Source organism: Schistocerca gregaria, chromosome 2, assembly GCF_023897955.1.
Source record: "Schistocerca gregaria isolate iqSchGreg1 chromosome 2, iqSchGreg1.2, whole genome shotgun sequence".
In the NCBI taxonomy this organism is placed as follows: domain Eukaryota; kingdom Metazoa; phylum Arthropoda; class Insecta; order Orthoptera; family Acrididae; genus Schistocerca; species Schistocerca gregaria.
The window spans coordinates 948,964,284-948,985,734 of record NC_064921.1 but is presented as its reverse complement, the minus strand read 5'-3'; the positions used below and the strand labels follow the sequence as shown (position 1 = coordinate 948,985,734).

Here is a 21,451-nt window from a genome sequence, read left to right as displayed (position 1 = left end):
AATGAGGGAAAAGCTTACTTCGAAATCCATTTTCGAATGAACAGGTATAGTTTTGAACATTTATTGAGGCTCCTAGGCACATTATTCAGAGAAAAGATTCTCGAATGCGAGTTATTTTGGTTCTCTCGCTATTGCAATGTTCTACAAAACCGATCATCAATAGAAAACCAGGGAAATGTTGAATTATAAATTTCATTTCTTGAAGGATCACTCCTCAACGAATTCTTAACCTTGTTCTGTGTCATGTATGCATTTCGTAAACTTCGGATTTTGGCTTTTATTTCATTTTCATCAATATGTAGTACATTTATCCTCCTTCTGTTTATAATGTCTCTTATCGCTTCTTCCCTCTCTACTTCCATCCTTCGAGAAACACGGATGTTCTTTGCAGAGTTGCTGAAACTGTGTAGTATACTGTAACGGCTGTTATCCTTGTATTTCAGACCTCGGAAACAAAATAAAATTTGTACGGTGTCACCTCTAGAACGGGCAAAAACAGATTGAATGTCACTCGGTAAGAAGAGTCATTCAGCGAAGACGATGAAAAAGTAGAGGGAGAGCCAAAGTGGGCAAGTCAGTAGATCCGGCTTCAACTTTCATTTGTAAGTGCGCCAGTAGCGACAACGTGCGATTTTGGGTGTTTATACACTCATCTTGACACTCGTAAGTCAACGTGCACCAATACATGCCCGTGTAAACCCCGCTTAAAATGTCTTGACGTGACGAACAATGGGAATACACCTTGACGTGACAGTCCCGTGACTTGAAGGAGCCCTGACGACCAGAGGAAGCTGGCCTTGAAGTGTAGCCTCAATAAAGATTACTCGATAAAAAAACACCATTTCGTTGCGATCTGTAACATTTCTGGCGGTCATGCCAGTGTATCAGACCGGTGTTTCTAGGGGGAAAATGGGAAACACGAATTGGTTGGTGTGTACATGTAGAAGTTCTCAATCGCTCTGGAAACGCTTTTTTGAGATTACTGTTTAGAGAGCAGTCTCGTTTTGTCACCCTGTAGTTTTTGTATCTATTAGCGTGGATCTATGTGCAAACACTGCCAATGCGATATGCGTAAAAGCAAGGATTTCGCTGGCAAATGCTTCATAGATATCGACCTACTAGAATACTGTCGTGCATATACGGATGACAATAGATTGTCGATAGTGGTATCGATTTTTAGCTGTGAAGGAGTTGTATCGAGTGGGAATTTTAACTTATTGTTGTATTTAAAGGGATTAATGTATGTTTTTCTCATGCAGTTGGCGTAACAAACGGAAATGGGCGGTTAGTAAGAAAATTAGAAAGTTTTGGATGTGTTCATGTGCGTTTGCTGTGTAATTTGAGTAGATACACCAGTGATGCAGTTGAAAACAAACAAGTTTCGCTTTCTTTCGTAAACATTTGTGTAAAAACTATTCTCTCTTTTTTTCGTTTACTTGATTGTTTCGTTTCCTATGATTTGTGACACAGCACTAAAATTGTTATATTTCATACGCTTCTCAAGTGCTAATAATATCTATAGCGATGTTAATAGCGGCGGTTGTGGCGTTGATCATCATGTCACATGTAGAAGGAATTTTTAGTTATGCTATTGAGTTTCAGCATGCAAGCTTTGTAAGTTGTGAGAGTTGACACTGCTTCGTCCTTCGAGCAGTGACCATAGAATATTAGACTCAGGAGAATTAAAGACGCTTGCACCCTTATTTGTGGCATAATTCCCTCTATTGTTGGCTATATCCACTATTAAAAAGCTAAATTGTCTTAGCCGTAACGCAGATCATTACATGCTACAGTGAAGTCTTGAGAGATTGAGGAATTTCTTAGCTGAAAGCATTGGACAGTTGTATTTTAACAGTTGTTTTGATCTGTTGCCTTATGTAATAATGATAATGACAGCAACACCACTGACACGCCCATAATTGTGTTTATTTCTGCCTTAAGTAGCCTATTTACAGTAATTGGATGCTGCAGATAGACCACTCACAAAAAATTCAGTTTTCTTTCTTAACATTACGTTCATAATTAAATTATTATTGTGATTTTGTCGCTGTAATAAAATTCTTCATTATGCTGTTATTGATTAGGCTTTTTGCTTTAATTATCGCCATAATTGCTTTGTAATTATCGCCATTTTACTTAATGTTTTGTACAGTTTGGTGCTTATACTAACATTGTTCATGTAAGAGACAAAGAGGGAGGGAGGTATTAGCCCAAGAATTAATTGTGCGTACAGCTAGTATTTGAAGACAGCTGCTATACATATCTTTATCGCATTGTAGCTGACGGACAACACTCCTTTTTAATTATCAAATGCAGTTTGCCAAACTTTTCTCGCCAAGTTTAAGTTTGTAATATTAATGGAATTAAACTCATTGAAATATGATGAATTAGGATGAAATCAATAAAGATGCTGTGATACGAAATAATGTCACCAAAAGCCATTCAGAAATGATGAACTTTCATTGTAGTAATTATGTTCTTACATTTGAAAATTTGCACCAAACCAGGACTCCATCTTAGATTTCCATAGAAATATTAGTATACATCAAATGCAACAATTCGTGTTTGAATCTAGTTTTTGATTGTCACAGTATGTTGATTGTAATATTAATTTTTCATCAGTCTTCTGGCTTGCTGCAGCATACCACGAATTCCTCTCTTGTGCCAATGTCTTTTACCATTAATCCTCAATTATTTGTTGGATGTTTCACAAACTCTGTTTTGTCATACTATTTTTTTTTACCCTCAACAGCTCCCTTTAGTACCATGAAAGTTATTTCCTGATACGTTAACACATTCGTAATCGGCCTGTTCCTTTCTTGCCAGTGAAGTAGGTAAAAGTTCATGTATAGGACCTACATAGCGTTTTTTAGTATGGTGCAGGTGTAAACATTAGGCTTTGCTATGAATAAATTTGTTTCCACAACTACATTTTCTTTGTTTACATTTGTTGGCTTCGTTAACTCTAACCCAGTTCTTACCTTCCAACCTAACCTAGACTTCGGGTTGCGTCGCAGATCAGTCTGTCACCACAATCAAGAGCTGAGAGGAGGAGGGGAGAGGGTTCAGTATCATACTTTAAATGTGTTCTCCATATACTCCATTCTTTGCTGTTTCTGCAGAGAATCACTTAATTTCTTAACTTCTCAGTCCACCTAAATATCAAAATACCATTAGCACCACATCTTAAACACTTTGCGTGTCGTCTTTTCTGGTTTTTCCGTAGTCCATGAATAACTGACGTACAATGCTGTGCTCCAAATGTACATTTTCAGAAATTATTTCGTCTGATTAAGGTCAATGTTTGTTACTAGCAGCAGCCCTTGGCCAGGAATGCCCTGTTTGCCTACACTAATTTGCGTTTTATGTCCTTCATGTTATGTCCACCATATTTTTTGCTTCCAACATAACAGAATACTTTAATGTAATCTACATCTTGGTCGTCAGTTGTGAAGTGAAGTGTATCATTAATCGCCTTTCTCCTACTTGTCATTACTCTCTTAGGTTTACTCCCAATCTATATCCTGTATTCATTAGACTATTCATTCCATTCAATGGATCTCACAGTTTAATTCTTCTTCACTTTCACGGAGGCCAGAAATCATTGCTATCCTTTCATCCTGAATTTTAATCTCCAAGAAATGCACCCGTCACTGTGTATGAAATGCAGAGACCACAGTATACTTTGGAAGACTTTGTTGTGAACAACTTCATTACTTGTGTGTATGACAATCATTGTTGGGTGGGGCAAATAATTAGTGTAGCTCATGAATGCAGTATGTAACCATCTTCTTTGTGACAGTCCATGCATTATCCAGCAGTTTCTTTCAAATGACCATCATCAAAGGATCAGTGTGCAGTTCCCATTTCCCAAGAACTGCTGTTGTTGGATCATCCTTGTCCATGTGCCTATTCATCTTAGCTATACAAGTTAGATGAGGAGCAGATTTAAAAAAAAAAAAAAAAAAAAAAAAAAAAAAAAAAAAAAAAAAAAAAGCGCTGATTGTTATAGTGTAGGCAATTTTAATTTATGGAATGTCATGAAGAAGTAAACAATTTGTGAATATCGGAAACAGAAAAATGTGTATACAAAGCTATTTTCTGTATCTATTTTTTTTTATAAAATGCTTAAACAAAATGAGCATTGGTTTTCCCACTCACTTAAAAAGGCTGTAAAATAATTATTTTGACTAATATATGCAAGTTTTGCATCATTTTTCTGAGAGTAAATGGACCTAACATAAAAAAAATTTCAAATTTTGCCCTACAAAACATTGCCCACTCTTATTGTATGTTTGAGGAGTACAATGACCAACTAACATACCATTCATAGAATATTCTGGATGGTGTTTTTAGAGAAGATAATTTTTAAAGAGTAAAATAATTTCAGCTGACAGCAGTCTTTCCACGTCACTATTTCTCAAGACATTTAACATCCATTGACTTTTCATATTTTCAAAACATAGTTTTGTAGTTTGTTAAAAGTTACATATTTTTATAGTTCATTTTTCCAAATCACGAAAAAGAGCTCAGAAGTGTGTATGTTTTAATCATTATTTATTAAAAATAATTTCTGATCTCTGTCACTAGTAATATTTTATTACAGCTTCCCCCCTCTTCACAAATACTCTCATGTAGAGAGGTCCGTGATGTTTTAACAGATCAGAAAATCAAAATATTTTATTTTTTGAGAGGTGTCAGGTGGAATATCAACATATATTTTTTCCAGAAAACTTTGAAATAATGGTGTGACATATTCACTCTTAAACTGTATAATTTGAGATGAAATAGCCCTATTCTTTTATTGATTATCACAGTATGGATAACTTCAGACAACTTCTGACACCCTTCATCATTTCTCAGTACTTAAGTATCCCACTTATTTGCACATTGATTCTTCTGGACAAGCCTCTTAAACTTCATCTTATTTCTCATCATTATTAAATTGTGATCCGAGTCTGTATCTGCTCATGGATATGCCTTATAATCCAATATCTTAATTTGGAATCTTTCCATGTCTCCAGGCCTTTCCCAAGTATTCCGTGCCCTCTTGTGAATTTTGAACAGTGTATTCACTATTTCTAGCTGTAATTTATTGCAGAACTCAATCTTTCTCCTCTCTCATTCCTCTACAAAATCCATAGTCTCTTGTAACTTATTCTTCTGTTCCTTCCCCTACAACTGCATTTCATCTGCTTGCACATATTGAACTTTACATTCAATATCCTCATATATTTTCTCTAACTTTTCAGGTTGTGCTTGTGATATTGGGATGTATACCTGAACTATTGTTGTTGGCATTGTTTTGCTGACAGTTCTGATCAGAACATCCCTATCACTGAACTACTCACAGTAATTGTCTGCCCTGCTTTCCTATTCATAACAAATCGTACTCCCTTTTAACACCACCATGCGGGTTCGGGGGGGTAAGAATAGACCCGCGGTATTCCTGCCTGTCGTAAGTGGCGACTAAAAGAATTCTCACATGTTTTGGCTTTTATGTGATGGTCCTCTCTCGAATTTGATCTCCATCTTTCAAATTTTTTTTCCGAAGAACGAGCCAATTGGGGAAGGACGCCTTTCATGGTGCATTGTGTCCATCGTGCATTGAAACCTTTAGCCAGCTTTCTTGTCGTCGCATTGCAGTCCCGCTCGTTCTCCATCTCTTGGGTGAGGATACATCCCTGGGTGCGATTTTCACCATGCACTGTGCTGTGTTGCTTTCTGTGGAGATGATGACCGTGGACTTCCTTGCACCTAATATCCAGCACAGTAGCCAGTCCGTTGAGGTGGGGGCACCATGTACCCTTATGGTTGTAGCCCCCTGACAACACAGGGATTGCTCTGCTGACGCCTGCGCCATTAACTCCCCATGTATGCCAAGGAGCAGATGCCTATCTCCATGGGGCATTGGGACTCCCAGCAATGGCCATCCTGACAGGTGGCTCTTGCTGAGGCTGGGTGGCACCCGTGAGGAGGGCCCTTGCTCGAAGTGGGTGGCATCAGGGCGGATGACCCGCAATGAAGTGTGGTACATCATCTCTTGCTGGTGGCCAGCAGTCTCTAAACATTCTTGGGCTCAATTCAGTGCTCAGAAATACAATCCCACATTGTTCCCCTCCCTGGCCACACTGTGGGAGGAGCGAAAGGCTCAGGATGGCAGCGACACTTATTCGCCCCGGTTCCTAGTTTGAACAAGAGCTGATAGGGAGTTTTTCATGTCAACGAAGCCTCAATTCTTTTTAGAGCATTTAGAGGACAAGTTTGGGGAGGTGGAGGGCTTGTCCAAAATGCACCTTGGGTCAGTATTGATGAAAATGGCATCATCTGCCCAGTCACGAAGGTTCCTTGCTTGTGACAAGCTGGGGGATGTTTCAGTTTCCATCACACACCATAAGAGTTTAAATATGGTCCAGGGTATTATTTTCCATAGGTCTGATGACGAGCTACGCTCCAATTTAGAGCGGCGAGGCATACATTTCGTCTAGCGTGTTCATCGGAGTCCAAAGGATAATCAGATTGGTGCTGGTGCCTTCATCTTGGCTTTCGAGGGTGATACATTACAGGTGATGGTCTACCGTTGTGATGTCAAGCCTTATATCCCTCCCCCGATGTGGTGCTTTAAGTGCTGGGAGTTCGGCCATACGTCTTCCCGCTGTACTTCCAGCCTCATATGTCAACATTGCGGACATCCATCATATCCCAATACTCCATGTGCCCCGCCTCCCATCTGTGTCAACTGCAGAGAGAATCATTCACCTTGCTCGCCAGACTTCAGGATCCTACAGAAAGAGTGCAAAATCATGGAATGTAAGACCCTGGACCAACTGACCGATACTGAGGCTAAGAGGAAATACGAGGTGCATTCAAGTTCTAAGGCCTCCGATTTTTTTTTTTTTTTCTAATTAACTACTCACCCGAAATCAATGAAACTGGCGTTACTTCTCGACGTAATCGCCCTGCAGACGTACACATTTTTCACAACACTGACGCCATGACTTCATGGCAGCGGCTAAGGCATCTTTAGGAGTCTGTTTTGACCACTGGAAAATCGCTGAGGCAATAGCAGCACGGCTGGTGAATGTGCGGCCATGGAGAGTGTCTTTCATTGTTGGAAAAAGCCAAAAGTCACTAGGAGCCAGGTCAGGTGAGTAGGGAGCATGAGGAATCACTTCAAAGTTGTTATCACGAAGAAACTGTTGCGTAACGTTAGCTCGGTGTGCGGGTGCGTTGTCTTGGTGAAATAGCACACGCGCAGCCCTTCCCGGTGGTTTTTGTTGCAGTGCAGGAAGGAATTTGTTCTCCAAAACATTTTCATAGGATGCACCTGTTACCGTAGTGCCCTTTGGAACGCAATGGGTAAGAATTACACCCTCGCTTTCCCAGAACATGGACACCATCATTTTTTCAGCACTGGCGGTTAACCGAAATTTTTTTGGTGACGGTGACTGTGCGCTTCCATTGAGATGACTGGCACTTTGTTTCTGGATTGAAAAATGGCATCCATGTCTCATCCATTGTCACAACCGATGAAAAGAAAGTGCCATTCATGCTGTTGTTCCGTATCAATATTGCTTGGCAGCATGCCACACAGGCAGGCATGTGGTCATCCGTCAGCATTCGTGGCACCCACCTGGATGACACTTTTCGCATTTTCAGGTCGCCATGCAGGATTGTGTGCACAGAACCCACAGAAATGCCAACTCTGGAGGTGATCTGTTCAACAGTCATTCGGCGATCCCCCAAAACAATTGTCTCCACTTTCTCGATCATGTCGTCAGACCGGCTTGTACGAGTCCGAGGTTGTTTTGGTTTGTTGTCACACGATGTTCTGCCTTCATTAAACTGTCGCACCCACAAACGCACTTTTGACACATCCATAACTCCATCACCACATGTCTCCTTCAACAGTCGATGAATTTCAATTGGTTTCACACCACGCAAATTCATAAAACGAATGATTGCATGCTATTCAAGTAAGGAAAACGTCGCCATTTTAAGTATTTAAAGCAGTTCTCATTCTCGTCGCTGGCAGTAAAATTCCATCTGCCGTACGGTGCTGCCATCTCTGGGACGTATTGACAATGAACGTGGCCTCATTTTAAAACAATGCGCATGTTTCTATCTCTTTCCAGTCCGGAGAAAAAAAATTGGAGGCCTTAGAACATGAATGCACCTCATATGAACAAATCCATCCTGTGCGAATGACTTCCTCATATGTCATCGCTACACCAACTGTGATAGCTCCATCAGTTCAGTGAAGTCCAGTCGGCTCCCTGAGCTCTACAACTCCATATGCCCCCTTGACCGTGAGGGGCACTACCCACCCTGTTGCTCCGAAGCCACCTACCTCAGGAGCAACACCCCCCACCCATCAGGAACGCCCATCCCCCCTTGTAAGCCAGAGAAGCAGCCAACTTCTTCGATTCCTCTCCTTCGCAAGGGGTCCCTTGCGTCCCTTCCTTCCCAGGTTTCCACAAATGGGAAAGATGTCGCCCGGCAGTGGCATAAGTGTCCAGAAGCAGCTGGTCGTAGGGCTTCACGATCCTCCTCCGTCCCAGAGACTGAATGGGTGAAGCCCTCCCAGCCAGTGAAACCCAAGGAGCAGCAAAAAAAGTCCAAGAAGAAGACCTCTAAGACCAAGGAACTTGTGGTGGCACCCCACCCCACCACAATCTCTGTGTCTGCAGACGAGGTAGAGATTCTGGCATCCGCTGAGGACCTAGATCTTACAGGACCCTCAGACACAATTGATAACACTCGCACAGGTACTCCATTGGTGGCAGCAGGTGATGCAGCAGCATAATCCGCCTCCTGGGTCCCTTCACGCCTTTCTCGGCCATGGACAATGTCATCCTCTAGTGGAAGTGCAGCGGTTTTTTCCACCATCTTGCCGAGTTCCGACAAATTCTCAGCCTTCGCCCTTTCCTCTGCATTGTTCTTCAGGAAACTTGGTTTCCAGCAGTGCAAACCCCTGACCCCCGTGGCTATCGGGGTTACTATAAGAACCGAGCTGCTTATGAGAGGGTATCTGGTGGCGTCTGCATCTACATCCTTCACACTCTGTACAGTGAGTGTGGCGCTCTACAAACACCTTTAGAGGCTGTCACTGTTCGGGTGCGGATGCCTCAGGCTGTTACAGCCTACAGTCTCTATTGTCATCGGATGGTGATGTTCCACAGCATGTCCTGGCTGCACTGATAGCTCAATTGCCGCCACCTTTTCTGTTACTGGGCGACTTCAACACCCTGTGGGGTGGATCAGTGGCAACAGGCCAAGGCAGCATCATTGAGCAAGTGTTGGCACAGCTCGACCTTTCTCTTTTAAATAATGGTGCCTTTACACATTTCAGTGTGGCACATGGCATGTACTCAGCCATCGCCCTTTCGATTGGCAGCCCTAGCCTATTACCCTGTGTCCAATGGAGTGTGCATGACGACTTGTGCAGTAGTGACCACGTTCCGATCTTTCTGTCACTGCCACAGCGTCACTCTTCTGGGCACCCCTGCAGATGGGCTATGAATAAGGCTAACTGGGACTTGTTTACCTCCATTGCCACTAATGGGCCTCTTTCCAGTGATGCCATTGATGCGGTGGTTCACTCGGACACCGCCGGCATAGTTACTGCTGCAGAATCTGCGATTCCCTGTTCTTCTGGGTCCCCTCGGTGGAGGACTGTGTCTTGGTTTTAAACAGCTCCATGTGCAAGCCTGCTGCCTCATTCGCCGATGCAAACAGGATTGCTGGAAAAGGTATGTCTCCACCATTGGGCTCCGTACCTCTCCATCGCAGGTTTGGGCCAAGATTAGTTGACTCTATGGCTATTGGACCCCCCTCAGTGTACGTGCGCTTTCACTGAATGGAGCAGTCTGTACTGACACTGATACAATTGCAAACCACTTAACGGAGCATTTTGCTCAGAGTTCCTTTTCTGCGAATTACCCGCAAGCCTTATACTCCCTGAAAGAGCGGTTGGAACATCGGAGCCCTTCATTTCACCCACACCACCCTGACTCATACACTGCACCATTCAGTGAGCGTGAATTCCAAAGTGCCCTAGCTGCTTACCCTGATACAGCTCCCGGGCCAGATCGTATCCACTGTCAGATGCTCAGACACCTCTTGGTGGACTGGTAGCGATGCCTCCTAGACCTTTTCAACCGTATTTGGGTTGAGGGTGAGTTCCTGTCGCAATGGCGGAAAAGCATCGTAATCCCTGTGTTGAATCCTGGCAAGAACCCAATGGAGGTGGACAGCTACCGCTCCATTAGCCTCATCAACGTTCCTTGCAAGTTGCTCGAACACGTGGTGAGCCGGAGGTTGAGTTGGCTGCTTGCGCCCCGGGCCTTTTGGCTCCGTCTCAGGGTGGGTTCCGCAAGGGCTGCTCTGCCACCGATAATCTGGTGAGCCTGGAGTCTGCCATCCATACGGCCTTTGCCCGCCATCAGCATCTGGTTGCCGTCTTTTTTGACATGCAGAAGGCATATGATACGACATGGCGACATCACATCCTCACCACGCTTCGTAGGTGGGGTCTTCGGGGTCCACTCTCGATTTTCATACAAAATTTTCTGTCTCTTTGTTCCTTCCGCATGCAAGTTGCTGCCTCCCATAGTTCCTCCTGAGTTCAGGAGAATGGGGTCCTGCAAGGATCTGTCTTGAGTGTCTGCATCTTTTCTGTTGCAATTAATGGGCTCGCTGTGGCAGTGGGAACGTCTGTCTCAGCTTCCTTGTATGCTGATGACTTCTGCCTATACTATAGCTCAAGTGGCATTGCAGCTGCTGAATGGCAGCTGCAGAGTGCTCTCCGCAAGGCGCAGTCTTGGGCTGTAGGTCATGGCTTCCAGTTTTCGGCTGCCAAGACCTGCGTTATGCATTTCTGCCGGTGTCGCACTGTTCACCCTGAGCCACGGCTTTATCTTGACAGCGAACCTCTTTCAGTGGTAGAGACGCATCGGTTTTTGGGATTGATTTTGATACCAGGTTGACTTGGCTCCCTCATATTTGGCAGCTTAAAGAAACGTGCTGGTGGCATCTTAACACTGTTCGTTGGTTGAGTCACACCAGCTGGGGTGCCCATCGGTCTACCCTTTTACGGCTGTACCAGGCGTTAATCCAGTCCCGTCTAGATTATGAGAGCCTGGCTTACAGTTCGGCATCCCCTTCCGTGTTGCAGTTGCTTGACCCCGTCCTTCACAGCAGAATCCAACTTGCCACTGGAGCGTTCCGTACAAGCCCTGTCACTCGCATACTTGTGAAGACTGGTGTCTCTCCATTGCAGATCCGGCACCAACGATTACTGGCTGCTTATGCTGCCCACATTTGTAGCTCGCCCACGCATCCCAATTACTATCTGCTGTTCCCCAACTCGGTCGTCCATCTGCCAGAGTGGCGGCCCCGATCAGGATGTACGATCTTAGTTCATGTCCAGGCTCTTCTCTCTGGGATTGAGATTTTCACTCTCCCTCCTGTTTTTCGAGCCCATATATGCCTACCCCCATGGTGCGTGGCCTGCCCATACCTTCGGCTCGATTTGTCACAGGGCCCGAAGGACTCAGTCCCTCCTGAGACCCTCCGCCGCCGCTTTCTTTCAATACTTGCCCCATTTCAAGGCTGTGACATTGTCTATACTGACAGTTCGATGGTTGCTGGTAGTGTCGGTTTTGCTCTTACTCTAGGGGATCTTTATGAACAACACTCATTGACGGCTGACTCCTGTGTTCTCACTGCCGCACTGGTCGCCATCTCTCGCACCCTAGAGTATATCTGCTCCTGCTCAGGTGAGTTCTTTGTTATCTGTAGTGACTCCCTGAGCGGTTTATGAGCTATTGACCAGTGTTTGCCTCGCTCTCATCTGGTGATGGCTATTTAGGAGTCCCTCCATACCCTTGCCGCTGGTGGCCACTCTGTGGACTTTGGATCATGTCGGCATCCTGGGAATTTAACGTGTTGACACGCTGGCCAAACAGGCTGTCAGGCACCAGCCTTGGAGATTGGCCTTCTGGAGAGTAACCTCAGGTCAGTTTTGCGGCAGAAGGTACTTCGCACCTGAGGTGTAGAATGGCGCACCGTGCCGTCACCCAACAAACTTCGGGCTGTCAAGGAGGCTACTGGCGTGTGGCACTCCTCCTTACGAGCCTCCTGCAAGGACTCAGTTGTTCTCTGCCAGCTCCGCATTGGCCACACCAGTATGACGCACGGTCATCTCTTGCGCCGTGAGGACTCACCTCTCTGCCGCTGTGGATCAGTATTGACAGTGGTCCACATCCTGTTGGCCTGTCCATTTTTAACTGCACTCAGACAGATGTTTGCGCTGCCTGATACGCTCCCTGACTTTTATCAGATGACGCAGCATTGCAGACCTAGTTTTGAGTTTTATTCGTGCAGGGGGCTTTCATCGCTCGATCTAAGGGTTTGTGTCCTTTTTGTTTTGAGTCTGGCCTTTGGCCTACGGTTTTAGGTTGTGGTTTTTAGTGTTTTTCTTGATGGTTGGCTTTTCCTTTTTTGTTTCCATGGTTGGCCAACCACTGTAAATCTCTATGTGCTTTTATTTCCTTGTTTTTTGGTCTTTGTCTGTGTCTTTCTTGTTCTGTGTCGTCCCTTGTTACCTCTTTTACTTGTTTTTACACCTTGTGAGGTTTTATGGTCGCGGAGCATGGGACTGATGACCTTTGTAGTCTGGTCCCTTCGACCCCCACAAACCAACCAACCCTTTTACCATTCGCTGCTACTGCTGATAGTATCCTATATTCATCAAACCAGAAATCCTTACCTTCTTCCATTTTGCTTCAATGACTCTCGCTATATGTAGACTTAGCCTTTACATTTGAATTTTCTCATTTTCTAGCTTTCATACCACATTCAAATTTCTGACATTCCATGCTTCAAATACTAATGTTTTCCTGTTGTCTGTTATTCATTTTTTTACTCCGCCTTTCCAGACCCTTACCATTCTAAATAATCCTACCTGTTTCACTTGGTTTTGGAACTGGAAATTAGTGTTTTTTATTGCAGACTACTTCATTGTTGTCACTCATGTTACAACCTTGACCCGTGTATAACAGTGAGTGAAAATTGATATGGTGATGCAAGCTCTTGGATGGAATGTAACATTAAGTGTGGTAAGAGACTGGCCAGTAGCATATCCTGAGGTCTAGGTTAGTTAGAAAGCTGATAATATTGGTAGTAAGTTACCAAAATCAATGAATGTAAATGGAGAATACAGACACCATTACCGCTGCCTATATAACCATTGAGCAGTATTCCCAATACCACCAGTGTCCTGAGAAAAACTGTCACAACCTTTGCCAAAACCTGTACCATACTCTCACCCATCTGCTTCCATAGGCCAGTCAAGAATTTCATATCCCGTAATAAGTAGCACTCAGTTACTTTATTATTGTTGTGTGTTGTACATATTATGCAGTCAGCACTGTATTACAAGATGATTTGAATACCTGGTTCAATGTCTATAAAGCCTTTCCCTACTGACTGTGTGCCCACAACAGCCGTTACCCATCCCATCGTATTGGAGATTGTTCTCCATTCTAGCTGTCATGTATTATTATTATTATTATTATTATTATTAGAACAGTGTTGGGTTTGTCATCATAATGCATGTAAAACAAATAGGTTTCTGAGAATAGGACAGGTTGTCGGCCATGGTCTTAATGAAGAAACAAAGCCGGTATTTGCCTGAGGTTACTTAGGACAAACCTAAATCAGGATGGTCAGATAGAACCAACTCCATCCTCATAAACATGATGTCAGTGTCTTGAACAACTGCCCCCTTTGGTCGATCCATATCATGTAACATTCTTTGATAAGAAACACAGTTTTAGTCTTTTTCATTGCACACATCAAGGGCACTTTCTGGTGACTCTGGAAGAGTGAACTTACTGATATGCCAGTCTGCATGGCAAACTGGATTTCTGTTGCACCTCCCATCTACCCTGACAGTTACTAGCTTCATTTGAGATTCCTTTAAAATTCACAGCAAAGTGCTGAAAGTATTTTCTTCTGCTTTCCATAGGGCACACATTTCACAAATAAAATTAAATGTTTGCCTCTGTCAATGAATAAATTATTTTAGCTGAAACTTCATGTCCACAATTTTTGTGTTGTTTTACTTGGTATATTATTACTGACCAAGAGTCATTTCTTAAACAAACTTCACAAGTAACCTGAGGACCCCAGGGTGGCAATTCTTCTTGAAAAACTGGAATTCTCAGGGAATTACATTTTACCGGAAAAATCAGAGGAAATCTCAGGGAACTTCAGGAATTTCATAAAATCTCATGGAAATCTGTGTTTTTTAACCTTAAATTAAAGTTTAATTTTATTGAGTTTTAAAAATCACAAATTTTAAAATACTTAATATTTCTAAGTCTGTTAGTTATATGAACATTATTCCATAAAAATTATCAGTGTTCAAAAACAGTGATTAAACTCCTATTTATGGCTAGCGTATCTCAGCTGTGATGAAAGAAAAGTCATTTTTGCTGTATGCTCCCCTACCCCCACTCACAATTAATTTATCAGTAGCTTGTAACAAATGACACCATTTTCCTCCCCATACCTGAAATTCTCAGGAACTTTTTCTTTCTAGTTTGATTAACCATCCTGATTTCGTTAAACCATACTGACAAAAGAGTTACACACATGACCGGAAGTCCTGTACCATCTATTACACAGAGGCCTTTACTACCGAGCATGCTCAAAAAATTCCTCAGGGTATCGCTACATGAAAACTTAAGTGGCCAAACAGTCGAAACTATATAATTCCTGGCAAATAGTTCAGTCTGATGCACCTTATTTGGGGCACACTTTCCAGTCTTGATGTTCATCCCGTATCCTCACAACTACAGCTTCTCAGTTATGCCAGAGGGACATGAAAGGTGATTGTATGCCAAATCCAATAATAGCTTTTAATAATTAATAGTTCACACCCCTCAGTATCCTCTTCCCAAAGTAGCTTTCGTTGTTCTTATTATATATTATTTTTTCTTTTGAAATCTAGACCTCATCTCACTTGGTCAAATGTAAATAATGGAAGAAGTAAGGGTAACTGTTCGCTGTGTGGGTGAGACTGAGCGTTAGATAGGCACACAAGCATGACTGAAATGCTGCCAAGCTTTCAGACAGAGACCTTCAGGACTGACTATTACAGCTCATCCTGCAGTGCTGGCACAATGCAGTCAACCAGGACAGAGTAACCATGCAAGTTGACTTGTAAACTGTACTACTTAGCTCAGCAAAATTGTCTGAACACTTGGCAAGGTCTGCAGACTTATTTATGAGTATATCAGCCACTCAGCTACACAGTGAGTTGCCATTAGCTACACTTCTACAAATAATTAGGATCTTTATTCTTTTATTTCAGTGAATAGAACAACCTTTCTGTTGTTTTCCTGACATTGTCTTCAGTATATCAGTAGTGTTTTGCTTTAGAAAGCTCTCAGAATGTTGTTACCACAAGATGGTGTCAGGACAGAAATGAAGGCCTTTAAACTTACAAAATGTAAAAGTTGAAATGTATTTCATTGTCCTGGTGCATGCAAATTAATTTTTAAAAATCTCCAGGCTCAAAATCAGAATTGTCTTCTGGTTTAGAACCTTTGTTCAGCATATCATTGTAATCTAACAAGTAAGTTAAAGTTTCATTGATACAGGCACACCAGCCGGAGTGGATGAGCGGTTCTAGGTGCTAAAGTCTGGAACCGCTCAACCGCTACGGTCGCAGGTTTGAATCCTGCCTCGGGCATGGATGTGTGTGATGTCCTTAGGTTAGTTAGGTTTAAGTAGTTCCAAGTTCTAGGGGACTGATGACCTCAGAAGTTAAGTCCCATAGTGCTCAGAGCCATTTGAACCAATTTTGATACAGGCAAGCACACCATACTTTTACATAATATTTTTTTCTTATTAGTAGTTTAGCCCAGTCTAAAAAGCCCTCTGATACCAGGGTAATAGCCTCTATTGTGTAGTGCAGAATTGATTCATTTAGGGGGACCCTCCAGTTCTCAACACTGTGGTACAAGTCCAGGAAGTTGCAGCTTAGCTTGTCACGTATCTTTTGTCTCAGGTTCAAACTTTCCACCTGATTGAGAACCAGGAGGCCACGTTCTGTTATCGGGACAATGCTGCAGATTGTGAGCTTTGTTGAAACAATATGAACGAGGCTAATAATGTCAACCTTTTCTGCCTGTCACTGGAATGATATAAGTACAGCTCCAGATCCCAGATGACAAACAACATTTTTCTCAACATGAGCCTCACTTTGCAGTTGGTTGCACCCTTTTTCCTCAGTGACTATTGGAATAGCTCCATTGACAAATGTGGAATGAGACCCCCAGGCATACACACTGAATGTGGATGGTGTTTTTTCCAGTCCATTGTTGGCATTTCCATAAGGGGGGACCATTATTAGCTGTATGGTTGACTTGCAGATAATTGATAGACCTCTTCCCCCCCCCCCCCCCCCTTTGTTTTTACCTCCCTTTACACTGTGCACATTTTCCGATAAGTAAAGTCTCGCTGGCTCAGTTTGGTTTCAGTGGAAGATAGCACTTCGAACTTGTTGGTTAAGGGGGTAGCCGTAACATCCTGTCCCTAGTCCTTGTCTCCCCTGCACAGGACACCTAGACCTGCTGTTGATGAGTCACACACACTGAAGTGGATGTTGAGTGACACATCCTGTATTTCCTGCAAAAGAGACAGTATCCACAGAAGAGGACAGACCTTTAGTATCTCTGCTAAATAGCTCTCAGTCCACCTTTAATAACTGTGGTAAATGGCTCTCAGTGGCCCTCACAGCAGCTTAAAATTGCCGTACAGTAGTCACAATGGTTCCTAGCAGCTTACGAACACCAACCAACTCATCCTGTGCCTCAGAAAGCATAAACACTGTGGCTGCATTGTGCCTGGTTCAATATCTTACAGTACAGTAATGAATAGCTTTAAACTAAGATTGCTGATTCCCTTTAGTGGGCCTGGTAACCTTTTAGAGTGAAAATGACATACTTGTTAAAACAACAGAAAAACATGGTACAAAATTTACTATTTCTGTGTATATTCTTCGGCTTAAAGCCAGTAACAAATTCAACAATATCTTCAGTTTACAATAAATGCAGGCAGTATACACTCCTGTTAAAAGATAAAAATAATATAACGTATAATGTTAAGTATTTACAGTAACTGTAAATCTCAAATGCTGATTGACTACAAAATAAGTTATGTGCAACACTCACAACTTTTGAAAATTCTTGGAAATGTAAATTTGTAAGTGTCCAAAAATTCTGAAAAATTTCTAAATAACTTGTTCCTTCTTTCCCCCCCTCCTCCCTCCTCCCCACATTAATATGTTAATATGTGATGGTATTAGATGTGGCCTATTTAAGTTTACAGTTGATGATATGGTAAAAGATTTTTTTATGGCAATTGAAAAAAATAAGCAGTAGATTGTGTTACATATGAATAGTAATATAATCACAGAAAAGTGATACAGAAACAACATAAACATTAGAATCTATAATTTTGAATTGGACCTAAATGCCACACATGGGTGCATACAAAAAAAGTGTAAGTCAGTTTGTATGTGTAAATAAACATTCAAATTGTGTAGATTTTTTATTTAGCTGAATATGTGACACCTTTTACACTACCATACCAAAGATGAACACTGCAGCATCAGTTTATCACAGACAAAACTTTGAAAATTGTGGAGCATCAATGGAGCACATTATCTAGCTGTAGCTGCTAACGGACAAATTTGTCATTCTTACTCACTGTGTAGATCTAAAATTCCATTTACAATCTGCAAAGGGGCGCATTCTGTTTATATCTACATCTACATACATACTCAGCATCCCACTGTACAGTGTATGGTGGAGAGTATCTTGTACCACTACTAGTCATTCCCTTTCTGGTTCCACTCACTAATGAAACGGAGGAGAAACCACTGTCTATGTGTGCCCGTATGACTGCTAATTTATGTTAACTTGTGTTCATGGTCCTTATGCTAGACATGTATTAGCAGTAGTAGAATTGTTCTGTAATCAGCAGCAATTGCCTGTTCTCTAAACTTTCTCAACAATGGTTTGTGATAAGAACTTTGTCTTCTGTTCAGGGAACCATATTTGAGTTCACGAAACATTTCCGTGGTGATCAAAGTTTGTGTTTCGAATCTACCAGTATGCCTCTGAATTACTTCGATGTCAGCCTTTAAGCTGACCTGTTGGGATCCCAAATACTCGAGTAGTAGCTCTCAAAGAGTGGGTTGCATATGTGTTCTGCTGCTGCTTCGCACTTGAAATTCCTCTTCTTGAGGATGTTAAGGAGGAGTTTGTTGTCGTTAGACATTTGCTCCACTTAGATGGGTTGAGGTTTGCTGGGACGTTTGGGAATAACTGGGACGGTTGTGCGTATTGGATACGTATGATTGCCAGTCGGAGACAGGCAGTAGGTCACGTGAATTGACAGGTATGCATCAGTTAGGGGCCTTTACCTGATTGGCCCTGTCGACGCCTGGGACTGTCAGTCAGCGACTGACAGAGCAGATATTTGATGATGATGATGATGATGATGATGGGTGTCGGGCGCGGTGTGGAGGGTCCCTGGCACACGCCTCGCTGACTGCGTCTGGTGGTAAAGCTACGTCATCGGCCACCACGGATCCGCCAAAGGCTGGGGGTGGCGAGGACGCAACGGCCTCAGCTGTCTCCGCCTTCTTGGTGGTCTTGTGTCTCCGTCTAGCCTAGTCTCCGCGACTCCAGTTCTTGATGTAGCTGCAGCTGCGTTAATTCGCGGCATGAGGGCCGCCACAATTGGCGTAGCAGCGTGTGGCATCTTTCTTGGAGCAGTAGCGCGAATCGTGTGCTTGCACACAACGAAGGCATGCCACTGCATTACGGCAATACTTGGCAACATGGTCAAGTTTTCGGCAGCGATAGCACTGCTCCTTCCGCTCCGTCGTCTTCTGGCGTTCCCCATCTTCTGATGCGCCGGGCACGAGGCCCAGCAATTGCAGCAGGGCAGCAGCTTTGCCTCCCTTTCCGCGTCATCCGTACATGCTGGGGAGCTAGCGCTAATATGCAGCTATCAGCTCACCTCCACAGCCTGAGCGGGAATGATATGTGTTCTATACACAATCTACTTTATAGGGGGCTACACTGACCCAAAATTCTCCCACTAAACAAAGGTCGACCATCCACCTTCCTTAGCAGTCCCAGACTGTGCTTCATAGGCAGTGTCACACTGACTGTGCTATCCAGGTGCAATTCATTAACCACCCACACCTTCACTTGTGCCAGTACCAGTCTCCTATTTTCAATCTGAAAAAATCCCAAAGGGTGTGGATAAGCCATTTCTCCACAGTATACTTTCTTCCAGGGGTGCTAGTCCCTCAGTGTATCCTGATGAACTATTCTGAAGTTTGGAAAGCAAGAGAGTTGTATTGACAGTATAGCTGTGGCAACAGGTTGCAAGACATACCTGGATAACTCAGCTAGTAACAACATTGTCCACGAAAGGCAAAGTTCTGGGTTTCTGTCCTAGTCTATCACACAGTTTAATTTTTCAGGAAGTTTCAGTTCATTTCTGAATATTTGCTTCCTTTGATATTGTTCAGCATTTAATATCTTCTTTTTCCTCTTCCCCTTTTTCCATCCACCATTCCTTCTATTTCTTCCTTCAGTAAACAGTACCTCCTCAAACAATGTCCAATCCAGTTCCGTTTTCTCTTTCTGATGACTTTCAGCATGTTTCTGTCTTCTCCAACTCTTCTTAATACTTCTTCATTCCTTACTTCGACTAATTCAAGGCGGGTCCAGGAGTGTACTAAAAGGTTTAAGAAAAAATCTAAGATCGCTGGAATGTCTGTAATTTTTATCATCATTTACATTAGAATTTGTGCATGTTGTCTATAAATAGTCTTGAATGGAATTCTGTACCAATTTTTACAAATTACTTCAGTCAGTCTTTTAGGAGGTAATGGAGATGCCTAGAACCAACATTTACATGCAGCTTAGAAATTTCAACTGTCATTTTGTAATTCATGTTGCGAGAGACGAAGCTGAAAAGCTCTGGGTGTAATATGTTACTGTGTTGTTACTTTGGATTATGCTATTGCTAAAGAACAGTATCTATGCAGTAAAATGCAAACAATTATTTTTAAAAACAATCACATATGCCCACTGTAGTTTGCTCTTTTAAGGCAATAAAAAATCATTGGAATGCCGTAAGGGTGATGTAACCTCACCTAGGCTACAGATCCTCCAACAAACAACTGACCTTGCCAAGGTGGGACAGCTTGTGTGGCTCAATGAAAGACCTAAATGGAAACAGGGCATTTCGAGTAGATGACACTCCCTCGGAAATATTGAGAACTTTGGGAGAGCCACCCATAACAGAATTACCCCACGTGGTGTGCATGATATATGGGACAGGTGAAATACCCTCATACTTCAAGAAGAGTATAGTAATTCCAGTTCCAAACAAGGCAGGTGCGAATACTATAGAATCATCCGTTTAAAAAGTGATGGTTGCAAAATATCGACACTAATTATTTGCAGAAGAATAGAACAACTGATAGAGGCCAATGTTAGGGAAGATCAGTTTGGGGTCCGGAAAAATGCAGAAAAACTCAGGGCAACATCGACCCTACAACTTATCTTGGAAGACAGGTTGAAGAAAGTTAAACCTATATTTATATAATTTGTATTGAGCAAGCTTGAAGGAAACCAAGGAGAAATTTGGAAAAGGAATAAAAGTTCAAGGAGAAGAAATAAGTTTGCCTATGGCATTGTAATTGTGTCAGAGCCAGCTAAGGACTTTGTAGAGCAGTTGAATGGGATGAATAGAATATTGAGAGGGGCTTATAAGATGAACATGAATGAAAGTAAAATGAGGGTAATGGAATAATATCAAAATAAATCAGGCAGTTATGAGGGAATTAGATTAGGAAATGAGACATTGAGAGTGGTAGATGAGTATTGTTGTTTGATGCAAAATAACTGATTATGGCTGAAGAAAGGAAGAGATAAAATGCAGACCAGCAATACCAAGAAAACTGTTTCTGAAAATGAGAAACATGTAATTTATATTTACATGTGAGGAAGTCCTTTCTCAAGATATTTGTCTGGACTGTGGCCTTGCATACCAGTGAAAAAATGGATGAAAGGCATCCCAGACACTATAAAAGCTGGAAACTTTTGATTGTGGTGCTATAGAAGAATGCTCAAGATCAGATGGTTAGATTGAATAATACATGGGGATGTAATGAATGAAAGTGGTGAAACTAGAAATTTGTGACAATTTGATTAAAAGAAACAATATGTTGATAGGACTCATCCATAATGCATCATGGAATTGTCAGTTTGGTGATGGAAGGAAGTGTGAGGGCTAAGAGTTACTGTAGAAGGTGAACAAGGCTTGAATACAGTAGATAAGTTCAAAT

General features: G+C 42.5%; 1 protein-coding gene across 2 annotated transcripts in view; it reads left to right on the top strand.

Moving 5' to 3' along the window:
* The first annotated feature begins 1,145 nt into the window (after window positions 1-1,145).
* LOC126335418 (zinc finger protein 432-like) overlaps window positions 1,146-21,451 on the top strand; it is a 75,933-nt gene continuing 55,627 nt past the window's right edge. Inside the window, exon 1 of one of the 2 annotated variants that reach the window (XM_049998694.1) lies at window positions 1,146-1,284. In XM_049998694.1, coding sequence (XP_049854651.1) covers window positions 1,278-1,284 — 7 coding nt within the window. In that variant the 5' untranslated portion in view covers window positions 1,146-1,277. The remainder of the gene's footprint in view (window positions 1,285-21,451) is intronic. The other variant, XM_049998695.1, reaches the window with a different exon arrangement.